We start from the raw sequence: 22,828 nt of genomic DNA, 5'->3' as shown, positions 1-22,828 counted from the left end.
ATTCAAAAGAATTTAAATAATTATAAACTTTAATTTGCAATTGTTAACAAAACTTTTAGCGTACTAACCATTGTACTGTCCGCTTGAAAGTGAAATAAGAGCGGAAACCTGTTAATTGTTAGTTGTTAAAGTTGAAAAATAAGTAAAATTTCTCACAAATTTAAGAGGAATCAAAGCTTACAATTCAAAACAATAACAAAACGAAATTATATATGTCTATTTAATGTCATTTTATGTATCTTACCAAAAATATCAATAAAGTAGATTTCATCTCAGTGTTTTTTCTCGTAAGGCAATTAGAAAATATTTATTTTTATTTACATGCTGTGTGCTCGTCACATCTTATATAGTTTGTTGTGTTTTCTATTAATTTCATCGTACAAAATGTTATCAATAAACACTTTTTTGTAAAAATTGGTTTTGTCTACATAATGTGTTGTTTTTTTTCAAACATTTTTCGAGTTTAACTGCACTAAAACATTGTGTTTTTTACTTCAGTTTTCTTAGTTTGTAAACAAATTAGTACCTTTGATTATAATAAGTTCATTTATCATTTCATACAAAGCTAAAAAGTTGTAACATTTTTTTCTAAAAAACTAAACTAAACTTGTCTATTTTTCCTGCTTTATTTTTAGTTTCATAAATAAATAGAATGTTGTTAACGGTAAAATCAATAATAAATTAATGATATTTTTGATTTTTGCATTAAGAACTGAGTAATACTATTTCAAGACTATCTAATACCTTACAAGCTTATGAATAAATATTAAAAAAAGTTCTAGACGAGTCAAAAATTAAACTGAAAGGCAGTTTATACTAGTTCAAGTTTTTCTCGCAAACATAAGTGTGTTTTGCATTACAACTAGTGGTCGTAACACGTCGATCGCAATTGTTTCTGAAATAATATCTCTTGTACCTCAGGCATGTATTCATGTCTTTATTTTCATTTTTCACCCAAAAAGTATAAACATAATTACAAATAAATTTTTATTGTGTTGCATGTTTTACTTTTTTTTTCAAAAAAAAAAGATTTGTACTTGGAAAATTACTTCAGTTGCTTTAACTTACATTAAAATACAGAGAGTTATTTGTTTTTTTTTTATTAATGTCTGTTTTACATAAAACGGTAGTTTTAAACCAACAAATAATTTTGAAATACATTTTTTTAGTTTTAAACCAAATATATTTTTAGTTTTAAAAACAAAAATCTTTCTAGTTTTAAAAACAAAAATAGGTGTTAAACACATTTTTATTTAAATTAAAGATGCTTATGTTTTTTTTTACTTTTCTTAGTTTGTTTTAATTTAGTTGAAAACTCTTTTATTTTATAATTTTTTTTATAAAATACTGAGTTTTAACTCTTTTATACCTACGGACTCTTGACAATAAAAGTATTTAAATATATCGGTAAGTTATAAATTTACTTATTTCGAAAATAGTAAACTCAAGAAAACTACTAACTATTGTAATGAAATTTTAAAGGGAAACAACAACAGAAACCTCTTATTTATAAGTTCAAAATAATTTAATATTTATTCTTGTTTACATCGAAAATTATGGTCCAAAAACGATTTTTATAAATTATAAAGATTAGAATTTCTAAAATTCTTAATTTTACCTTAGTTATTAATCAGACCTTTATTTTTGTACAGGTCTTATAAAATAATAAAAAACCAATAACTTTTAATGTATTTATAAATTTGTTAGTCTATGATAGTTTCTTTTACTTACCAAAATTATCGATAATGTTACTTTCATCTTAGTATCTTCTACTACTACTACCAACAGAAATATATAATAATAAAATATCGAATTCTTGTCGCATCTTATATAGTTCGATGTTTTTTATTTGTTTTATGTGACCAAAAGATATTTTTATCAATTAAGCACGTATGTAAACACTCTATGTTTTTATATAATTTGTTGTTTTTTATACATGTTATGAGATTATACTCGATTATTTTTAAAATAGCTATATGTCATCATATAACAAAGTAACGAGCTTTGGTATTTATAAACCAAACTTGATAATTTAAGAAAATACTATGACCAGCTGCGTAACTGGCTGCGTAAAGTTCAATTAAATTTTTAAATATTTCAATCACTAATCGTAAGTAATTGCAATATAAAACCGTTTTGGTAGCCTCATAACTATTGAAGCTTTAAAGGTTATTCAAACAAACTACATTAACGATTCTGAAAACTAAAGTTAAGAATCATTAGAAAATTTAACTTAAAAATTTTTACTGGATATTCTAAGGGATCTAATTGTTAATATAATGAAATTTTGTTACTCATTATTGTTAAGTAATTCGAGTTAACAATGGTGTTTTAAATTATGAATTCAATCTTATTTTGTAATTAGTTTTGATAATTTAAAAGTTTAAAGAATTCCGACCGGGTGTTTTCGTTTATATAATATGTGTATATTCGTTTTAAGTACGATGCTGTTAAAAAATATGTTATAGTTGTATAAAAGCAATTATATTTACCTTTAACTATAGAATTATAGATCCTTATGTTAATTTTTTAGTTATATAAATTGCAAGAGTAAAAGAATTTTTAGTATGTTTTTTAGTTTTATGTAAGCTTATAGTGCTTAAAAGTAATACAATACTTCTAGCTTAACAGTATTTGTTTTATAACAAAGACTTCATTAGACGGACCTATCAATTTTATTTTTCAAACTAAAAATGTTCGAACAAACTTTTGTACTGTTAATTATTTTATAATTTTCGTTTAATCAGGTTTTTTTCTGTTTTATATTTTTATTGTAAATTGAAATTTTGGTAAAAACAAAATTTATTTTTAGTTAAATGTTTTTGTATCTTTACGTATTGGTAAACAACTTTTTAAGAAGCTTTTTAGTGTAGTACATAAATATAGTTATTTATTTATTGAAGGTAAAATTAATACAAAAATTACAACTCAGACAATGATGATATTAATATTTAAAAGTCACAAAAAAAATTGAGATGTTTTAAAAAGCTCTGATCGTTATAACAACTACATACTTTTGCATGTTTGTCAAAACTTATTGGATTTAATTGTCGTTTTGCATTGAATTATTCATCTTTTGACTTCAACGGTGGTGAGGTTATTCGATTTACATACAAGAGACCTTGTTATGTAATATTCTAAAACTATAATAGTATCAATTTTAAGCAGTAATTGATAAATAAATGAAACATGTTTTTATCTTAAAGACGAACAATGAAATGTATTATAAATATAGTGTTGAAACTTTACAACTGCATATTTTATTAGAACATTTCTTTGTACTCTATACTGTATAACACCTTTAATTTTTACGTTTAGGTTTTGTTTTTATAAACATGTTTTCTTAAAATCGTTAAGCGACAAAAAGTAAATACTAGTTAATCAACTTATGTAATTATTACCATCAGTGATATTTTTGTGTTTTCTGAAAACTTTTTACTAAATTTATACAGCTAACAAACGAATAAGCATGACTAGTTAATGCATAATTTTTATTCTTGTTAAAATTATTTAATGATAAATTTATCCTTTTAAATTAATGACTTTTTTTGTTAAAATTTGCATTTAAGTTAAATTAGACTTATAATTGTTTTTACACACTTGTCAAAGAAAAAACTGCTAGCTTTTGTTTTATTTTCTACTGATTTATACGCTAAAAAATTTACTTATATAAAACTATGTTTTTGCATTTTTTTAGGTTGTGTTTTATTTTATCGTTGTGTAATTTCAAAGCAATTTTAGTTATACTAATCTTGTTAAATTATACTTCAACTTAAATTGTAATAAAACTATTTAACTAAACATAGAGCTTTAATCTATTTTTTTTTACATTATTTAAGTACTTAGATTTGTTGTATACTAAAAAGTTATAATGCCTTCTATTACTTTTTTTTTTTTTATACTTTAAATAAACTAGTACACTAATGCATTATTAATTCCTTGTTAGCCTTGTTTTTAGTATATCCTGAGTCTTTTTGCTTTAATAACGTTTTAGGCGCAGTTAAACTAATGAAAGTACTTTAAATTGAAAAAGTGGTAAAAAGTAAACTTATACTTAAACTGTTTTTTTTCTATAAAATTGCAAGTTTAAAGTGGTTTTTTTGACAAAAATTACAATTTAGAACGTTATCATATTTTTTATACTTTACTGAATAGCATACTAATTAAGTTTAATCGAAAAAAGGTTATTTTTGTTATTAAACATTTGTTTTTTGAGAAATATATCATAAACTTAACTAAAAATTTTCAAATTAAATCCCTTATCAACTTTTACAACATTTAAAAAATACTAAACTTAAGTATTATTTAAGAACTTTTGTTGTTGCCATCTTTTTAAACTATAAGTCTTTAACTTGTTTTGTTATATTAACTCAAAACTTAAAATTGTTTTTCTTCTGTAATTATTTTATAAAAAACTTATTTTTTTGTTGGTTGTACTTTTTTTTAAACTATCATTTTCGATGGATCAAACAAAATTATAAGTTTATGAAAACTTAAAAACATTTAAACATTTTAAAAAAATTTAAAACAATTCTAAACTAAGTACTATATGAACAATTTTTTTTTAAAGAATTAGGTAAGTTTTTCTTCAATACTTTTATCAAGATTTATCTGACTTAAATAATTGGTATTTTCAATATAAAGTTATATTTTTTAGCTAAATAAGAAAAACTTTTTCGAAGATAAATTATACTTTGTATTTTAGTCTTGTGACGTTTTATTTAATTAATCAAGTTGACGAATTAAGTTTTTGGAATGTTTTTGTTTTCAATTCTTTTACAGGACATATGCTTTAGAGTTTAAAAATAAGGTTTTTTAACCTAGGAACTTATAAAAAGTTTAACAAAAATATTTTTACAAATTAAAATAAAAACATTAGTAGTAGCAAGCTTATTCTTGTTTACAAAATTTTTTCATCAAAAATACTAAAACTAAAAACACATTATCAGTTTATTTGTTGGTGTTTAAAAACGTTTAATGCTTTAATATAGATATATAAAAAATATTACCTTTATGAAAAAGCTTGAATAAATTGAGAAAGAAAGAAAGTGTTTTAAAAAACTTTTTTCTTTTACTTTATATACCTCAACTACTTATTGACCGTACAAGCTTATAACAAAAAATAATTAAACTTGAAGAAAAAGTATGTTTTATAAAAAGAAAGGAATTAAATAAAATAGTTCAAGTTTTTCTCGCAAACATAAGTGTGCTTTGCATTACAACTAGTGGTCGTAACACGTCGATCGCAATTGTTTCTGAAATGATTTATCTTGTATCTCAGACATGTATTCATGTCATTATTTTCGTTTCTCACCCAAAAAGTATCCCAAGTTTGATCCAAAGGATAAATAGCTCTTCTGTTTGTTCTTTTTAAGTTATCCAACAGTACCACAAGTTTATTAAATTGTGACATTGTATTGGTAACAAAAGTTTCACTTTACATAATTTTACTTTTTTAGAAAATATCAATTTTAGATTTTAAAAGTAGTTAAGTCTAAAGTGTTTATGTTTTTAACTGTTAACAATGGATGTTAAAGATATTAAAGTAAAATTAAAAAAATACAACTCAATGTTTTAAGTACATTTCAGATTGTGTATCATTTAATATTGATTTAGAAGTTTTGAACTCGAAAAGAGTTTAAAAGCTAGCCACATCCCAGCCTCTGCCTAAACTTTTACAAGTTTTAACAGCAGTTGATTAAGTTTCTTCGTGGTAATCGTAATTGAAAAGTTAAGTTTAAGATTTAGAACAATCTTCCAGAACTAATTTAGTTGTTTCCACAATTGTTTTGTTTATCAAATGCCTGTCATCTTCATCGTAGTATTCCCAGTATTAATCTTTTTAATTTTTATTTTTAGGTTAAATGAAAGTCGTATGTAGTAAGTCAGTCACTTTATAAAACTAAAAAACAGTATTGAAAACCAAATTTGTTCTCATACATAGTAATATGTGTACTGTATTACAAATTAATAATTTATTATAAACTTTTTTTATACTAAACACTGTAAACAATTTAACTATATATACTACTTCTATATAACTTCAAAAAAATTAGATAAATGATAAAACTATATTGATACCGCAACATATAGCTTTTACTTTTACTACCACGTAAAATTTACTGTATATAAAACCAAAAACTTCCGCAGTAACTCCAGCTGTCTCCATAGTAACACCATGGGTGAGGTGAGGTTTCTTCATCCGACCAATAAAGCTCAAAACCGTCTTCATCTTTCTTTTGGTAATTTATAGTGCAACCAGTCTGTTTCTCCGCAATATACTTATCTTCGTGGTAGTAGTAAGACTTGAAATTGCACAAGTTTACGTTAAAGGTAAAAAATTTTAGATTTGAAATGTCTGTATAAAAATGTTGTAAAGAAATATTTCAAAATACATCCTTTAAAAAGCGTTTAGCTTTTTAACTACTTTCTAAATTTTATTTATTGAGAGTAAATGTAACACAAGTTTTATACCTTAAATAACTGTTATGTAATAGGCTTGATAGTTGGAAGACAATGAGAAATCTTTACTTTAGGAAAGACAAACAAATAGAATTTTTTCTTTTAAAAAAGTTAATTTGGCAAACTAAGTTTCGCATAGAGAGCTCGTCAACGCTTAGAGTAAACAAAATAATTTCTGCTTAAAAAAATTATCGCGCAGGTTAAGTATTTTTTCATCTATGATATTGTAAACATAAGAAAACGTCACAAGGAAAATAAATTATTGATGACGGTTGGATAAACTTTGTTGGTTCACTAAATGTCTTTTAAGCACAACGGTATTTAATTTTTTTTTGTTGTTTTAACCAGTATATCATAAAAAATGTACTCCAATTAAAAGTTTTCTTAGCAATTTTTGTGTTTTTAAATTGATTTATATTTAAAAACTGCTTTGTTAAGCTAAACTTATTACTTTTAAATCTTAATTAGTAGATCATTAGCTTAACAGGTTATACATAACTTTTCTGCATACTAATTTTTTTTTATAGATGTCAACTTAACCATTTAACGCCAAATCTCATTTTGCTCTCAATCATCACAGTAGAAGTAAAAAAAAAAGTAATATAAATAAACTTTTCCAGAAAGAAAAAGTAACAGCTTCAGAATCTATTTTTAAACCTTGGGCAGGTGAGCAAATTGTGAATTATGTTCAGTGCGTGGTGCGAGAAGGGGAACGTGACAAATGGGCGAAATCAATGAAGCGAGACTGCTGCTTAGCAACCGGTTGTTTGGGCAGGTAATCCCGCAAGCATTGTTAGGTAATCCCTGCGCTGACCAATCGCCCATAAACACGACTTAAATGTTGCAATCTTCGAATAGCAGACGGAAATCTTCCAATCACTACATGCAGTTTGAAAAAAGTCGTGATTTTATTCGTTATAATTAAGTAAACTATTTTTTTTTATTATTAACATACTTATTGTAGCTTTGTACGAAAACTTTATAGAACTATTACTACTTGTGCTTCTAATTAAAAGTTCTTTTTTATAAGTTTATTTAAAGTTTACTTTGAAATTTTTTAAAGTTATCTTAGTTTTCATAACTTGTATTTTCCTAAGTATATGTCCATTAAATGTGCACAACACAGGTGCAATCGTTTAGTACATTTAACTGGTAGAAGGCATAACAAAAATGAATCTTTTTTTATATAGAGTGTAATATAAAATAAAAGAATGTTCCTCTAAAATCAAAGAAGTTATAAAAACGTGTCAATCTCTGATAATTAACTTTTAGTTTATTTTATTTTCCTCTGCTTTATTTAAATTCAAAAGTTCACAAAAAAATACTAACTTTGCTATACAGTATACTACCGCTTAAGTACGCACTTTTTTGGTACGCATCACGCCTTAAGTACGCACTTATCCAGAAAGACAAAGTAAATGATATTTTACTAGAACTTCAAGAAATTCCTGTTTTTTTGCCTAAATTTTCAATCATCAAGTTTTTCCAGATTATTTTATGTTTCCAGGTAGAATGGCCAACCTGCTGAGTTAGCCTGACACTTTCACAACTTTAAACTAGGGTGAGTAATCCTGAGTAGGCCAAGTGGCCTGAGATTGTGACAGTCTTGTTATTAAATGTTAACAAACTAAATACTTATGTTGTGGTTGCAGAAAAGTAAACAGAATAATGATATTTGAGCTGTAATGCTATAAAATAAATGAATACAGATGACAAAGTTAAAAAAACCTACATATACAAAATAGTTAAGTCATAATTTAACTTAAATGTACATACATTGATGTTTTAAAAATGTTTGGTAAACACAAAGTAGTTTGGTACTTTCCCTCTAACAAAACAAAATGTAGCTTAATATTTTTTTTTAAATCATTGACTGACATTGACTTTCTATATTAAATTTATGTATTAATTATGTAGAAGCTTTTTATAGAAAAAATAAATCATTTTAAAATCTAACAAAAAAATTGGCAAATTAGAATTATGTTTTAAATGTTATTTGAAATAAATGACTTGTTTATTTGGCTTAATTATTTGGTGGCTAGTTGTAAGAAAGAACACAAACAACTAAATTTTATATTATACTATATCGTCAAAAAGTACGCACTACCCGTGCTAAGTACGCACTTTTTGGTCGGGTTCAATTTGCGTACTTAAGCGGTAGTGTACTGTACTTTATATTTTCCTATTAAAATCAGTACTTCCTCAGCACAAATAGTTAAGTCAACTACAATTTGAAATAAGTTTGAAAGCAGTAGACAATGAAAAATAATATTTCGAAATTTTTAAGGTTGTTTTTAGCTGCTTTTATTTTAAACAAAATAATCATAAAAGATACAAACATAGAATTACTACAAAATAGCTTCTCACAATTGTTCAAAACAAAAGTTATGACAATATAAAAGTAAGTCAGATCATTAAAAAATTGTTTTATACAAGCAATGTTGTGTTCAAACCATTAATCAGTAAGTCAAGTTAAACTTTGAATTTTTATTAAAATTTACTAATAAACATACAAAATTGTACACTAAAGCTTAACATCAATCTTATCGACGACAAAATTTATCCGCACTGTGGTGCACTTGGCTTTGAAGTGATGCAAACAAACAGAAGAAGGCGTCGAGCTTCAATTTTGTTCTGTACCAATTTGGCGCTTTTTGTCGTTGTGGGCAGCCGCAGGAACCGACTTAGAAGGGTTGGACTTCTTTCCGATCGATTACCGCCCACCCCTTAGTGTGACCTATAAGTAGTTAGCTGCTAGCAGAAAAGTATTTTTGATTGAAAGTGTTGTTTAATGCAAAAAGACACTTGTAGTTTTTTTTTGAGATGAGTTTTGAAGCAAATTTTGTTTACTTTGCATTAAGAAGCGAGGAAATAATAGCGCCTGTCAGTCAGAGTTAAGAAAAGAAAATACGGCATTCCTTCACTTTATCATGGATATGTCTGTTTAAATAAATGTAAGGTGACATATAAATCGTTATGATGGCTTTCTTTACAACCATCTTCAAAGTATAATTCTAAATCGAATATAACTTTTCAAGTTGATACGTATTACTGATGCGATAAAGATGTGAAGTATATTATCAACAACCAACTTATAGAAGGTTCGATTTACGTGAATCTTAAAACTTTTATCGGATGCCTTTCGCTTCATTTTTTAAAACACGAAACTGAATTTATTGTTCTTTGCTTGACTGCACGCTTCACTAAGATCTTTTCGACCAAAAAATATTTATTCACGACAAATTACCCGTAAACTAAAAATAAAGAATGACCTTTTATTTTAACTCATTTCAATGTACGAGATCAGCATAATTTTTTAATATCTTATTTATAATAAAACTAAAAGTACAGGGATAAATAAAGAATTAAATTCGTTGTATAACTATCGTTAAAAAATAATTATTAATTTTTATTGATTTTTTTAACAAGCATAGAATATACACAAATAAAAACCATAAAAATTATTTTTGCTGACTCAACACACTTTATAATAAAAACAAACACAAACTAAAACTTTACAGCAAGAAAATAAACGTTTTATATATGTTTTTATTGTTTACTCGATATTTTTCACCAGGACTACTCCTTCATCGCAAACAATAATTTTTCAATAAGCACTTACCTCTGTGTTTACCCGATACAAAAGAACCTGCAATGTAGACATGGCAGTTAATTTTACACCTTTTACAAAGCAATATAGCACACACAAAGTCTAGTCGCTCCGCACAATTACTGCCAGAAAACAAAATACACAAAAGTTTTCACGGCCAACACACATAGGCACTACGTAGTGCGTTTAGGAGAAAGGAAAATGTGTGAGCTCTCAGAACTTTTTGAACATTAAATTCACTTTGTAGCAATTGCTACACGCTCAAGTACAATCGAAGTGTTAGAGCAGCTGCAGTTTTATTTGTAATATTTTTCGGATTTTATTGTTTTAGCTTAGCAAAAATATATTTTAGAACTATTACAGCTTTTTTTAGTACATTTTTTATTTGTTTTTGGCTACTAAAACACATGTTTAAGATTTCTTATAGGTTTTTTTATAACATGGCAGTTATAAATTTTTTTTTAACAAAGATAAATTTCGAGTTAAAATGTAAAGCAAATAATGTATTTTTTTACTTTAGTTTTTTAATCAATATTTGTGTGTACACATGAAAGTTACATATGTAAACAAATCTAATGAAGAGTTCAAACAAATTTATCTGTATTACTTATCTCTGGATGCTTTTCATACAGTCATTAAAGTCTGAATACTTAACAAGTAAGTTTGTATTTTTAATAAGAAATTAAAGCTTTTAAACAAACAATTTTTTGGCAATTTTGTCGTGGGACTTAAAAAAAAAGTTTGAGTCTAGTAGAGCACTATTCGTATTTTGTATTTCGTAAACTATTTGTATTTAAGTTTAGTTTTTTTAATACTTAAAAGTTATAAAGCTTATATAATGATGACAAACCGCGGTAACAGTCAACTTTTCATGAAAATGCTTTTAATGCACGTGTTTGCACTCACATTGAGATTGCAAGTAGACGCGTTTTCATATGAAGGTTTTGTAAGAAAATGTTTAGCCGTATGCCAAAACTTATACATGTTGATTTATGGTTTATAAATTGTTTTTTTTAAATACTTTATTTTTTATTATTATAAAAATTACAATCACTAAATACAACTTATTTTAGTTAGTTTCAAATATTACTGTGGGGTACGCCTCGATGGCTGAGAGGTTTTTTCGTACACCCAGATCTTTTAAACAAAATTTTTTCGAAAACTTTCGTTTTTTTAGTCTTTGTTTAAAAAACTAACTTACTATTACAGCAGACGATGGTTGCGAAAAATCACATGTCAGCGGTTTGAGTTGCACGTTGCCATGCAACTACTGCATGCATGCCTGCCTGTGGAAATTGTGGGATGAAAATTTAGACGACATAAACACCACCATAACTTGCCACTGGAACAAAACACCCAACGTTGCAAACTACTCTCTTTTTCTAGCCAAAGAATTAGACGACTTTAAAAGGTCGCCTGAATGGTTAGATATTAATTATGTGTTTAAGTCGAGTTCGACAAAGTTTGACATGATTTTTTTCGCTTTGTTTTGTCTTTAAGACTTGAATGTTTTGTTTTGGTTAACTTTCATGAAAATTATACAGTATCAGTTATTTTTTATTTTTACTATTCACCTATCAACATAGAGAGTTTTTACAATAGTTGTTTGAAAAACAAATTTGTTTCAAAAAATGTACTTAAAGTATTTCTAACTAACATCCATAGTTTTTAAACGTATGACAAAACTATAGGTGCATATTGAATTTATTCAGTTAATTTAATTTATTAGTCAAAAACAGAAAGTGTTTATTTTACTTTAAAAACCATTAGCTTGAGTTTCTGCTAGACAAGCATTCTCCTAAGTAGTACAAAAAAAAAAATTATAAGCTTCGAGTTATTTTGGATCGAAATTACAGGTCTATGAAGAAAAACAGTATACAAATTTAAACATATTCATTCAAATACTGAAACAAACAAAAATAAAGTATAATTTTAAATAAAATGCAGCTTTACTACACGTCTTCCATCGTTTGTTGTGGAGAAAAAATCAATATGTTTCAGTTGGTGGAGAATTTAAAGCAAAAATAATTCCCATGCGTTTAAATTTGCTTTTTAAATCTTTTCAAACAAACAAGGCGATGGATATTAGCAAACAACTCAATTAAGTTAGATTAGATGATTATAGATTATTAAGACTTTTACAGCAAAAAAACGAAATTATTATGGTAGTAAAAATGAGGGAGATTAAATTTATTTGTTAGGTATACAACCATTTAGTAGCCTCTAAAAAATGAACCTAGTTTGTATTTTCTTTTCCATTTTTAATCTTAGATTTTAATATTTTCAAAGGTTGCACAATAGTGTGCTTTGGTTTGATTTAAAACTGTATTAAAACATACGTTTTATAAATTTAAGTTTATGTGTTTATTGAATTCAACTATTGTAAAAAAAACTGAAAACAAAAGTTACAAGGGACTCATACCAATTACACAAAGTAAGTTTTGTTAAACATTTTAATTCTTTTTATAAAAGATAGTTATCAAATAGTAGTTATTTTTTATTTGATTCGCTCTATTTAAACTACAGACATTTTGAGCAATATATATTTTTTTTCTCAACCAAATTCTAAAATCGATTAAAAAATAAAAGTCATATTATTGATCAATAATTTGGCTGAAGTAGTAAAAATAATGTGTTATACAAGTTACTATTTTCAGTAACTAAAATCATTCAATTCTTTAAAATTAACTACCAAAAATATATTCTAAACTGACTTTTAATCAATATAAAGACAATTATCTAATGAGTAAATAACCTTTAGATGTAAAAACATGCTAGTTGATACAGAGTTTTAACACGATATGTAGAAATATCAAGCTCAATTAACCAAAAACAACATAAAAAGAACATTAAAGTAAAATTTTAAACAAAATACACATGCGTCACACTTTGGTTTCACTTAACTTATAATGTTCAGCGTTAAACAAGTGAAATGTGATGATGGAAAGTGCGTGGGCAGCATAAGTCTGATGAAGAGCGACCCGAAGTGCAGTTTGTATTTGGACCATGACAGCACTCTTCACCACATGGTGGCCGTCCGACCTTTGAGTCCGAGAAGGTTGTGCCCAACTACCATCAAGTACGACCCTTGCAAATTCGGTAAGATTTTTTTTTTGGTTTTGTATATCGGAAATATATTATATGTTTGACTATTTAAACAAGTTCCAATAAAAAAGTAAGCATTTATTCTAAAACTTTTTTTACATAAGTGCATAGATTATAGAGATTATCAAAGTACTATATTTTCATAAGCATGTTAAAATAGAGTATATATTGTTTTTTTTTCGTAGTTTTGTATCTACGTAGATGATTTATCTCCTTACAGTAAAGTTTGTAGATATCAATTTATGTTTAAAGTTTTAAAAACTTGATAGCTTAAAATAAATAAAGAGAGTACTCTTTCTTTCGAAGCTCCTAGATTTAAGTTACAGTATAGGTTTTGGAGGATATAATATACTTTTAACGTCCAAGTTTGTTCACCTTAGCATAAATTTTACCAGTTTTTTGATAGCATTAACTTTTTTATGTTAACTTAATTTTTATTAAGCATGTTTTATTTCCCCTTATACTTAAAAAAAAATTAAGTCTGCACTGTTCAAAAATGTTGTTTTTATCTAGCTCGTAATAGTTAAAGTAAATAAACGATGTGCAGCTCGATGACTGAAAAGTTTTCATATACTTCACGTCATTTGACTATATTTTCGAGCTTCTACTAGTTTATAATGCTAAATAATTATCTATCAAGATATCAAATATATAATTACACCATTTTGGTTTGTTTAACTGATTTTAGTAAGCATTTAAAAACTCTAGTTGTTATAAAACCACTCACAGTCGATCAAAAGCCTCCTGATGTATCTTTGACAAGTCTCAACGCGACAAAAGTCAGAGTGAACATCAGTTTGCCGAAATGCACTGCTGAGGCGTGGAAGAATGGCAAGGCTACTTACTTCTGGTATTTCGTTACTTACTGGAAATCCACGCAGGTAAGTCTTTTTAACATGTTAGAGTGTGTTTTTTATTCAAACTTGACTTAAAATGTTTATTTTTAAAATAAAAAAGGTTTATCTATAATATTGTTTATTTAATATATACTTTTTAAAACTTTTGACTAAGTATTTTTTCCTTTAAAACATTAGTAGACTATCATACTGCTTTCTTATACTTTTTACTCTACAGGGAGAGACAACTAGCAACACGCGACAATCAAAAGGGAAGCACAACACCACAGTGGACTTGAACCTCGACGAGGCGTCTCTGTACTACATACGGGTCACTTATTCCAACTACATACACGACGAAGGGCCGGTTTTGCACAGCAAGTACGCGCAAGTTCACCACTTGACAGGTATTTCAAACATGCTCAATTTGCAACTTCAAACTTTTATTTATTTACTTTTGCGAGCAAACACAAGACTGCGCTTGTGCAAATTTGCTTTGTCGTTCGCAAGGTTATTTATAATTTTGATATTTACATAGCTCCGGTCACCGCGCTGGATGAAAAACCGTTTCGACCGTTTGTCAATGCAACTTGCTTGCATTCACATGCTGGCAAGGAACAAAAGCTGTTGTTAAGTTGGAAGGTATTGTGCTTTGTTAATTAATTTACAATATGTATTTTTTAAGGTGTAACACTTAAATTTTGTTCATACATTTTGATAAACATAAAAAGTTGTATTGTTGTGATTTATTATGAAAACCCACAGAAAAGCGGCGTAATTGAAGAGTACCTGATATCGCTCAATATAACAAGCAAATTATCAAAACGGGAAATCATTGAAACAAAAACAACAAACAATTATATCACAGTTGAAAGTTATGTACCAGGAAAAAGTATAATTAACATTACAGTAAAAAGCTCGAACCGGGATGGAATTTCTTTACCTAAATCTCAAATTATCGACTTTGACGTTTGCGCCATACCTAAAAGTGGGTTAAAAAATTGTTTTGTGTTCTTTTATTAGACAAAAATAAAGTGTAACACATTATAATGAGTTTTAAATTCGTTTTAAAAATATTTAATTTTTTTCGACTAAATTGTATTATTAGTATAGAACTGTATATCATTAAAATGAAGCTAAGTATAAAGTTTTTATCTAAAATATAATTCAGTTAAAAAATGCTCAAAAAGTAAGAGCTTTATAGGATGAAAATTGACACCTTGAAGTAGATCGATTTAACTTTGTTTGAAACTAGTATAAAATTTATTTTAAATATAAATATAACATATTCATCCTTTAAATATCTAATAACCGTATTCTAGATATCTGTGAACAATCTAAAACAGTATTCACATAAATTAAGCATATTAAATTAAAATTATATACTAATGAAACCACAGCTTTTTATTTTTATACATTGTTGCTAAAATTATTTGCTTTTGTCAGTTTTGAAGTGATTTTGTCGATTTTAATTGATAGGTTTTTCAAAAAGCTTAGCTCTAACAACACTTTACTAGATTATGTTGAAACATTTAGTTTCCAATTACTAAACAGAAGTTGAAGTGAGCAAGTTAAAGTGCTCAATTGTTTTTATAAAGTTTGAACTATTGCGTGTATAAGCTATCTTAATTTATTTAATCTGAGTACTAATCTGTTTGTACTACAAACTAATTGAATAAATACATAAAGAAATGTTCTTAGTAAACTGCTAAAGTACAAAACGTTAGTAGTAAGCACAACACAATTGGTTAGGTTTTATCATTTCTTCACAGTATATATCACGCAAAAACTTTGTATTTTATATTTTCTTTGTTCAAGCTTAATAACTTTGCTTATACTGCTTAATAGTTTTTATCTAAATATTAAATGTTAGTTAGAAAAAACTTTTAACTTTAAATAATTTAAAAATGCAAAACTCATTAGTTAACTTTAACACTTTACACATAAATAAAAACAAATTGTACAGTAATCTTCCTTTATTGTACCAACATATGTTTCTGTGTGTCAACGAATCAACACACTTCAACTGGGTTCTGTAAAAAAATAATTACTGTAATGAGAGAATAGAAGCATAGGATAAAGTAGGTGTATACATGTTTTCATTAAAATAAGATATTTTCTAAAGATAACAGTTATTAATAGGTAAAATACTTAATATTAAATCCGACTGTTATAAAACTATATGATCTTTGTGATTATTAAGTCTAAAATAAGTAAAGTAAGCTAAATTTCACAACAAAACAACAAATCGTAATATAAACAAACAACTCACGTTAATGGGAAAGATAACTAATTCAAATTTTATTGTTGTTAACTAATGAAAAATAAATTCATTACAACTAATAATTACGTCACAATGTAAATGAGGTTATTTAAACTATTTAATTTGTAATGCAAAGAACATTAATTTAGATTTTATGTAATCTATTTTGAACAAAAATAAAACATTAACCATTAGTTAGTGAATCAATAAAATTTATTAAAACTTAACGACGGTGAAGGCAATAATAGTCACAGAAACTCGATGTAACATGTATATTATATATTGAACGTTTGTAATGATTGAATCAAAGTTATATAGAATTAGGAAGCAGATTTAGTTCAAATGTAAAAATCAAAAATGAAAAAACTTAACTTTAAGAAAAAACAAAACACAAAGAAACAAAATTGTTATTGGGCTTACAATGTACTGACCGATAATTAATTTACAGCGACATACATAAAATCATAATGACTTAAATTAAATATATATTGTATTTTATAATTAATAAAATAATTATTGGTAAAGTAGGAGTCGGCTGTTTAATTTAAATATCCCATACAGATATTTTAAATATTTAATAAGTAAATTGTGTTATATATGAAAGTTAAAATGTAAAACAACAAGGTAGTCATATGCTAAGTATAAACCTGCAGTAAAACACCTACTAGCTCTCTTGGGCGTAGTAGGTAAAAATACTTTACACATATCTATTATAATAATTTAACTATTTTTTTAAATTTTTTTAAATAACTTAATAATACTAAACTTATTAAAAACTTTAAATACAGGTTTTGTCATTAAAAAATGTGGAATCAAGAAAACAAATAAAGATGCAGCTTATTTGTATTGGAAAGTTTCTATGAAAAAACCTGATAACTACATTGTCAATGTTAAAAACGCCAACAAAAACTTATCAAAAGACATTTTCGTGAAGTCGAACAATTTTGAAAAGTTTATTATAAACGCAACAATTAAGCAATTAGAGGTATCTTTATTTAAGATTTACATTAAATAAATAACAAAGTTAAAACTTAATAAAACTATTTAAATGAAAAAAGTTTTATAAGTACATCATTAAGAAAAATTATTAAAGTTTGTAAGTTTTTTATAGCAAGATACTTTTAAATTTATAATCATATTCAAAATCTTGTAGCTGTGAACTTTTAGACGTATTTAAAAACGCAAGATGTAATGAGATAAAATATAGTGTAACTAATTTAACCAAACAGGATTGCGCGGTTTATCAAATTAGTATTTACTCACAAGTTCATGGGCAATTAGTAAATTCATGCCAGTTGAAGTATATGCAGCTTAAAAGTTTGTTAAAGTGATAAGTATTTATAAACAGAAGAATTGAAACTGTTAACTGAAAAAAACCGATTAAAAAGTAAACGTATATTTGAAAGTCAGTAATTGTTACTAAAACAATACCTATTTAAACTAAGTTATTTGACTTTTAAAATTTTCTTTAATATTTGGTTTACTATGTATTTCCTTACCATATTTCTACTAAACATTTAGAATAAATAATATGCAACCAACTACTTTAAATAAGTAACTGAATTTCAAATCCAAATTAAATAGCTTGTAAACAAGCAAACTTTCCTTTTAAAGTGTTTAGTTGCTAGTTTATATTTAAATAGTTGCTTGCGTGAAACACAATTAATTTAAAATTAAAACTAAATTCCGATATAACTTGTTAGGTTCTGTACAAATAGAATTTGCTGAAGTTTTTGGAAACAGCACAAAAGTTTTAATCACAGATAAAATTTTGTGTTTTCAATCAGGGTATGAGTATTTTTACAAGGAAATAAATGAACATGAAAATAAAAGTTAGTTGTAAGTGTAACAGAAAACTTACTATGAACTGCTAAATAAGCATAATAATGATCTTTTTGCACCAATTCAACAACATACTTTTTAATCATACAATTCAAAAAAAAAATTTTCAGAAAGCATAAGGCAAGTGACCAGTAGAAGTTTTACCATAAATGATTTGAAGCCTAATACAACGTATCAATTAAAAATAAGGCAGAACTACATGAACATACAGCAAGGAAATTACACTGTGTACAATTTCACCACAAAAATAACAGGTCGGAATAAAAAACAATAAAGTTTTGTTTCTTTTATGAGCAAACTAAACGGTTTTTATACCTAAAAACTATAAAAGTTTGGCTAAAAAACTTTTAAAGTGTTTTTTGTCCGAAGTCTAAAAATAAAAACTTTACTTAGAAATATACTTGATGTAAAGTATTATTAATTTCATAGCTCCCGAAGATGCACCAGTATTTTATTTCAACAAAACAAGCAGAGAAAATTTGTACAAAATTAGTTGGTATCCGCACCTCAAAAACAACAACAACAGAAAAGTTTCATTGTACAAAATGAAAATTACAAACAAGTAGTTATTTTCTCTTTTTTTTCAGAAAAAAAAGTAACAAGTTTTAAAAAGTAAACTATAAATTTTTATTTTGTGCACTTTTTACTTTAATAATAACAATCAAAGTTCTCAATTTAATTGTAAGGAGGATGATCAACTAAAAATTTAAAATTTTATTACCAAATTTTTTTTTCTCGCTTGAACCTTTTCAAACAAGATCATCAGTCGAATAAAACTTATTCAAATAGAAATTTTAATAAGATTTTATTCAACTGATGATCTCGTTTGACAAGGTATAAGCGAGTGAAACGTTGTTTTGGTAATCAAATTTAAAATTCTGTATTCAACTTTTTTATTTTAACTAAAATCAGTTTAGTTTGATAAAATTAGTAAGTCGATACATGAACAACTTTTTCTCAAGAAGCTAGTTTTTCAATAAGATTTAAAAAGAAAACAAAGCTTTGGTAATAAAACCAACTTATAATTAATACAGTTATTTGAGGAACGACTTCAAAGGTAAAAATTGCACTGAGAAAGATAATTCCACGACGCTGTGTTTCTTTTACCAGCCAACATACAGATCCTATTTCAATTTATCCGACACTGCTGGAGTGCAATTGTCAGCTTGCAATACCGGTGAGCTCTATTATTACGTCATAATTACATAAAGAATCTTAATGTAGTGGAAAACTATTATTTTTATAAATGTGCTCCTAATACTTCAATTGGTTTTCATTTCTTTAAGAAAAATTGTATTACATGTTTACTTACATACAAGTTAAATACATATTAAATGTTTCTGAAAAATTTATTAAACTTAGTAAAAACAAAATATGTTTCAAAATATAAATCTAAATAAACTTTTTTTTATTTAAGTTTTTAGTATTTTATAATTAACTAAATTTTACAATTTTAAATGCAAACATCTAGCATTAATAATAATACTCGTAGTTGATATAATAGCATGACAAAAATTTGTTAACTGTTTTATGAATTAGCTGTTAAAAAAAAAAACTTATTAATAAATCAGACGGAAACAAAGTGTTGTGCTCAAAATGGTCAGAATTTAAATTGGCCCCCCGGGATTACAACGTGGGATTACGTAAGTTCAAACGTAGTTCAAATTAATATTCCTTTCATTTATTATTCAACGTCGTAAAAGTTAAATTCTAAACTAAACCTTTTAAAATGTGTTTCTTTTTTACATAAAAATAATACAAGAACATTTTCACATAAAATGCACAATTATACACACAGGAAATTGATTATTTTTGAAGCTTTCAAGTGAAATTATCGCGGAAGCCTAATGCGTTGTTTCAGACTGCTGCCGCAGCTTGCAATAAATTTGCGTGCAATTTTAACAATTTTCGCAGGCTTGTAATTTGATTTAAATTTTATTTGCTTGCATTTAAAAGCGAAATGTTTTTTTTGTCAGAGTGAACATTTCAAAAACTATTGAAATTAAAACGCATCTAATTTAATTTAAATGCTTCCATTAAATGCGAATTTTTTCTATGTCACTGTAAATATTTAAAAAGGTATTTTATTTGTTATAACTAAGATATATTTTATTTTATGTGTTTGAAAACATTTTGTACTTCTTTAGTTTTATATAATTTTGGTGGATTATGAGTATTTAAATTTAGTAAATTTTTTGTTATAACAAAGAAAAAGTTCTATTATGTTTTAGGGTAAAAAACAGTATAATCATTTGTATAGTTTTTTTGTATACTTGTATTTTTTTTCAAGAATATGAATAAAAGTTGTTGACTTATATCTAAGGAGAAAATTACAAATTTGTTAATTCACTAATTTCTTTATAAAATAAGGTCTCACTTAATTTCTAAGAAAAACGATATCCTAAGTCATAACAAATATCTTTTGCACAAAGAACCCTTGAGATCTTAGAATTTAAAACTACTTAAGCCTTAAAGATATGGTTTTCATTGGCAAAAACTTTAAGCCAAAAAAAAAGTAAATAATAAGTTAATAACTACTAAGTTAAATATTTTTTAAACTGATACATTAATTAATATATTCATATTAATACAGATGAAGCTGTATGGATAATTCCACTGATGCTGCTGGTTGCTCTTATATTATTTCTATGCTTTAAAACCAGGTCAGTTTGTGGGATTACAGTAACAACTTCAAAATTTAATTACCAATTTACTTAATATAAATAAAAGATAATCCGTTTTCTACTAAAAGTATAAGAGTCAAATCGCTAAAGATCTCTTATTGAAAAGTTAGTTATAAAAAATTTAGATTTAAAAAATTTACTACTGGATTTCTGATTTACAAATCATAATATAGGTCAGTAAAAAAGTCACGCCAGCAATTAATGCACAGTAGAGATAAAAGCCACCTTTTTATTAGGTGAATTTTCTCTTGCATTATTTATAAAGCTGAAGTGGTTCGAAAGCAATTTGCAGCTTTGCGGCGGCTTTTTGCGTGAAATTTTCTGTTTCAGTTGTCGCTCATTTGTACATTTTCTATTTGTAGCAATTTTGTACTCAAAAAACTCTAATGAAAATAAAAAGGTAACTTCAAATTTAAAACTGCCCATGCATTTTAAATGGCTTTAAAATATAAAATTACTTTTTTGAATTCAGAAAAAACTATAAATAGTTTACGCGTTTTACATTTTACAGAATATCAAGTAATTTCACAAAACATATATAAATTAAACAACAGAAGGGAGACGAGCGGGAACATTGAACCGAAGATCAGCAGCGAAGTGATGGAAAGTATCAGGTTCACCCAACTGGAACAAAACCAGCACAAATGTCAACCGACCAATGAAAACATCGAAACGCTGGACGAGTGGCGGGAAAACCTAAAGAAGAAGGAAATTGAACCGGCGACCAATCAGAAGCCGCCGTCTTACGTCATCGCCTCCGAGATTCCCAGCGTGAATACGGCCGAGTTCCTCGACTTAATGACGTCATCGGAGTATCGCAGATTTGATGACGTCATTGACGGAAATGAGAGCGATTACGTGAGGAGGACGGGAGAAAGAGTGTCGGATGACGACGACTTCCGGTTGCGGAGAAGCGATGAAAGAATTGACAAAAAAGAAATCAGGACACGTGAGGTTGCAGTTTTGCAGCCTACGGATTTATACCTGAAAAGTTTTGATCAGTTGGGTGGCAGTGGTGAGGAGAAAATGCTGCTGAATGACGTCAACGCCTACGTAGGTGAAGATGTTTTCCGGTAGCGGAAATTGTGAGTCGGTGGGAAATTAATTGAGTGCTCTCGGTTGCTAGCTAGCGGTTATAAACTTTACAGAATAGAATGTTTTGTTAGACATCATCGCTATCGGTGAGTTTGTTTTTTATAACTTTAAATTTGTTGTTTTTGACATTTTTATGTTTTAGGTTCGGACAAAAAAGAATAGTTTCTTATAGAGAAAGGAAGTTTGTGAGAGTTCGAGTTTTCAGATTACTTTAAGTTTTCATAAAGTTCTTTTGTAACCCAAAAGAAAATCTTTTTTTTTTTGCTTTTAACCGTTTAAGAAAAAAGAGTAAGCAATAGACAAACTTGCATAAAGAATAAAAAAGTTAAAAGTAAGAAACTAATGAACTATAATATAATTAACCAAAGTTCAGTTAAACATTAAAGCTAATAAGAAATAAAAGTGAAAAAAATATCTTAAATACATATTTTGTCTGCTTTTAGTTACTAAACAAAAAATGTTTTTTTAATATAAATTAAATATATTTATTAAACAAACTAAAACTAATAATTAATTATGTTTTTATATTAATAAGTCAGTAAACTTAAAAAGTATACAAATCTTTTAAATATTTAAATTAAGTTAAGTTATTTCTTACAAATTCTGATCGTAAAAACTTTTAAATAATTTAAGTTAATCATTGACCTATCAATTTTGTGTAGAAATCTATAGTTTATTTTTTTTTTAAAACCTTAGTTTGACATTCTTTTTGCACACTATATAGTTTTTAGTAGAAAACTGTAAAGTAATAATTTAAATTTAGAGTAAGCTACTTTTTTGACTAAGCTTAGAAGTTTACTTTTTTCATTGCTTATGCAAACCAATTTTTAAAGTTTACCCTATGGACATTCAATACAAATAGTCTTATTCGGTTGTTAAATAGTTTTATAAGTTGATTTTTAAGTATGTTAACAAAACTACTACAGTAGAT

At 26.4% G+C, this 22,828-nt stretch overlaps 1 protein-coding gene across 1 annotated transcript; it reads left to right on the top strand.

Moving 5' to 3' along the window:
- Positions 1-10,591: 10,591 nt before the first annotated feature.
- Positions 10,592-22,278, top strand: LOC145840551 (uncharacterized). Its single transcript, XM_082947849.1, has 17 exons — positions 10,592-10,729; positions 11,282-11,495; positions 12,990-13,171; positions 13,907-14,058; positions 14,252-14,420; positions 14,552-14,655; positions 14,779-15,001; positions 17,065-17,261; positions 17,506-17,593; positions 17,980-18,108; positions 18,229-18,372; positions 18,548-18,680; positions 19,153-19,295; positions 19,690-19,761; positions 20,712-20,781; positions 21,357-21,983; positions 22,040-22,278. Exons 1-16 carry the CDS (start codon positions 10,648-10,650, stop codon positions 21,877-21,879), a joined length of 2,625 nt encoding a protein of 874 aa, XP_082803975.1. The 5' UTR covers positions 10,592-10,647; the 3' UTR covers positions 21,880-21,983; positions 22,040-22,278.
- The last annotated feature ends 550 nt before the right edge of the window (positions 22,279-22,828 follow it).

This window comes from Thalia democratica, chromosome 7 (genome assembly GCF_965202585.1).
Source record: "Thalia democratica chromosome 7, ktThaDemo2.hap1.1, whole genome shotgun sequence".
Taxonomy (NCBI): Eukaryota; Metazoa; Chordata; class Thaliacea; order Salpida; family Salpidae; genus Thalia; species Thalia democratica.
The sequence above is the reverse complement of the archived record's forward strand: the minus strand, read 5'-3'. Positions and strand labels throughout refer to the sequence as shown.

Bases quoted from the DNA above. Each gene is read 5' to 3' on its own strand.
- LOC145840551 (XM_082947849.1), top strand. From the start codon at position 10,648: ATGAAGAGTTCAAACAAATTTATCTGTATTACTTATCTCTGGATGCTT. The intron at 14,059-14,251 runs GTAAGTCTTTTT...TTTACTCTACAG, and splicing joins CTTACTGGAAATCCACGCAG to GGAGAGACAACTAGCAACAC. The intron at 19,296-19,689 runs GTGAGCTCTATT...TTAATAAATCAG, and splicing joins ATTGTCAGCTTGCAATACCG to ACGGAAACAAAGTGTTGTGC.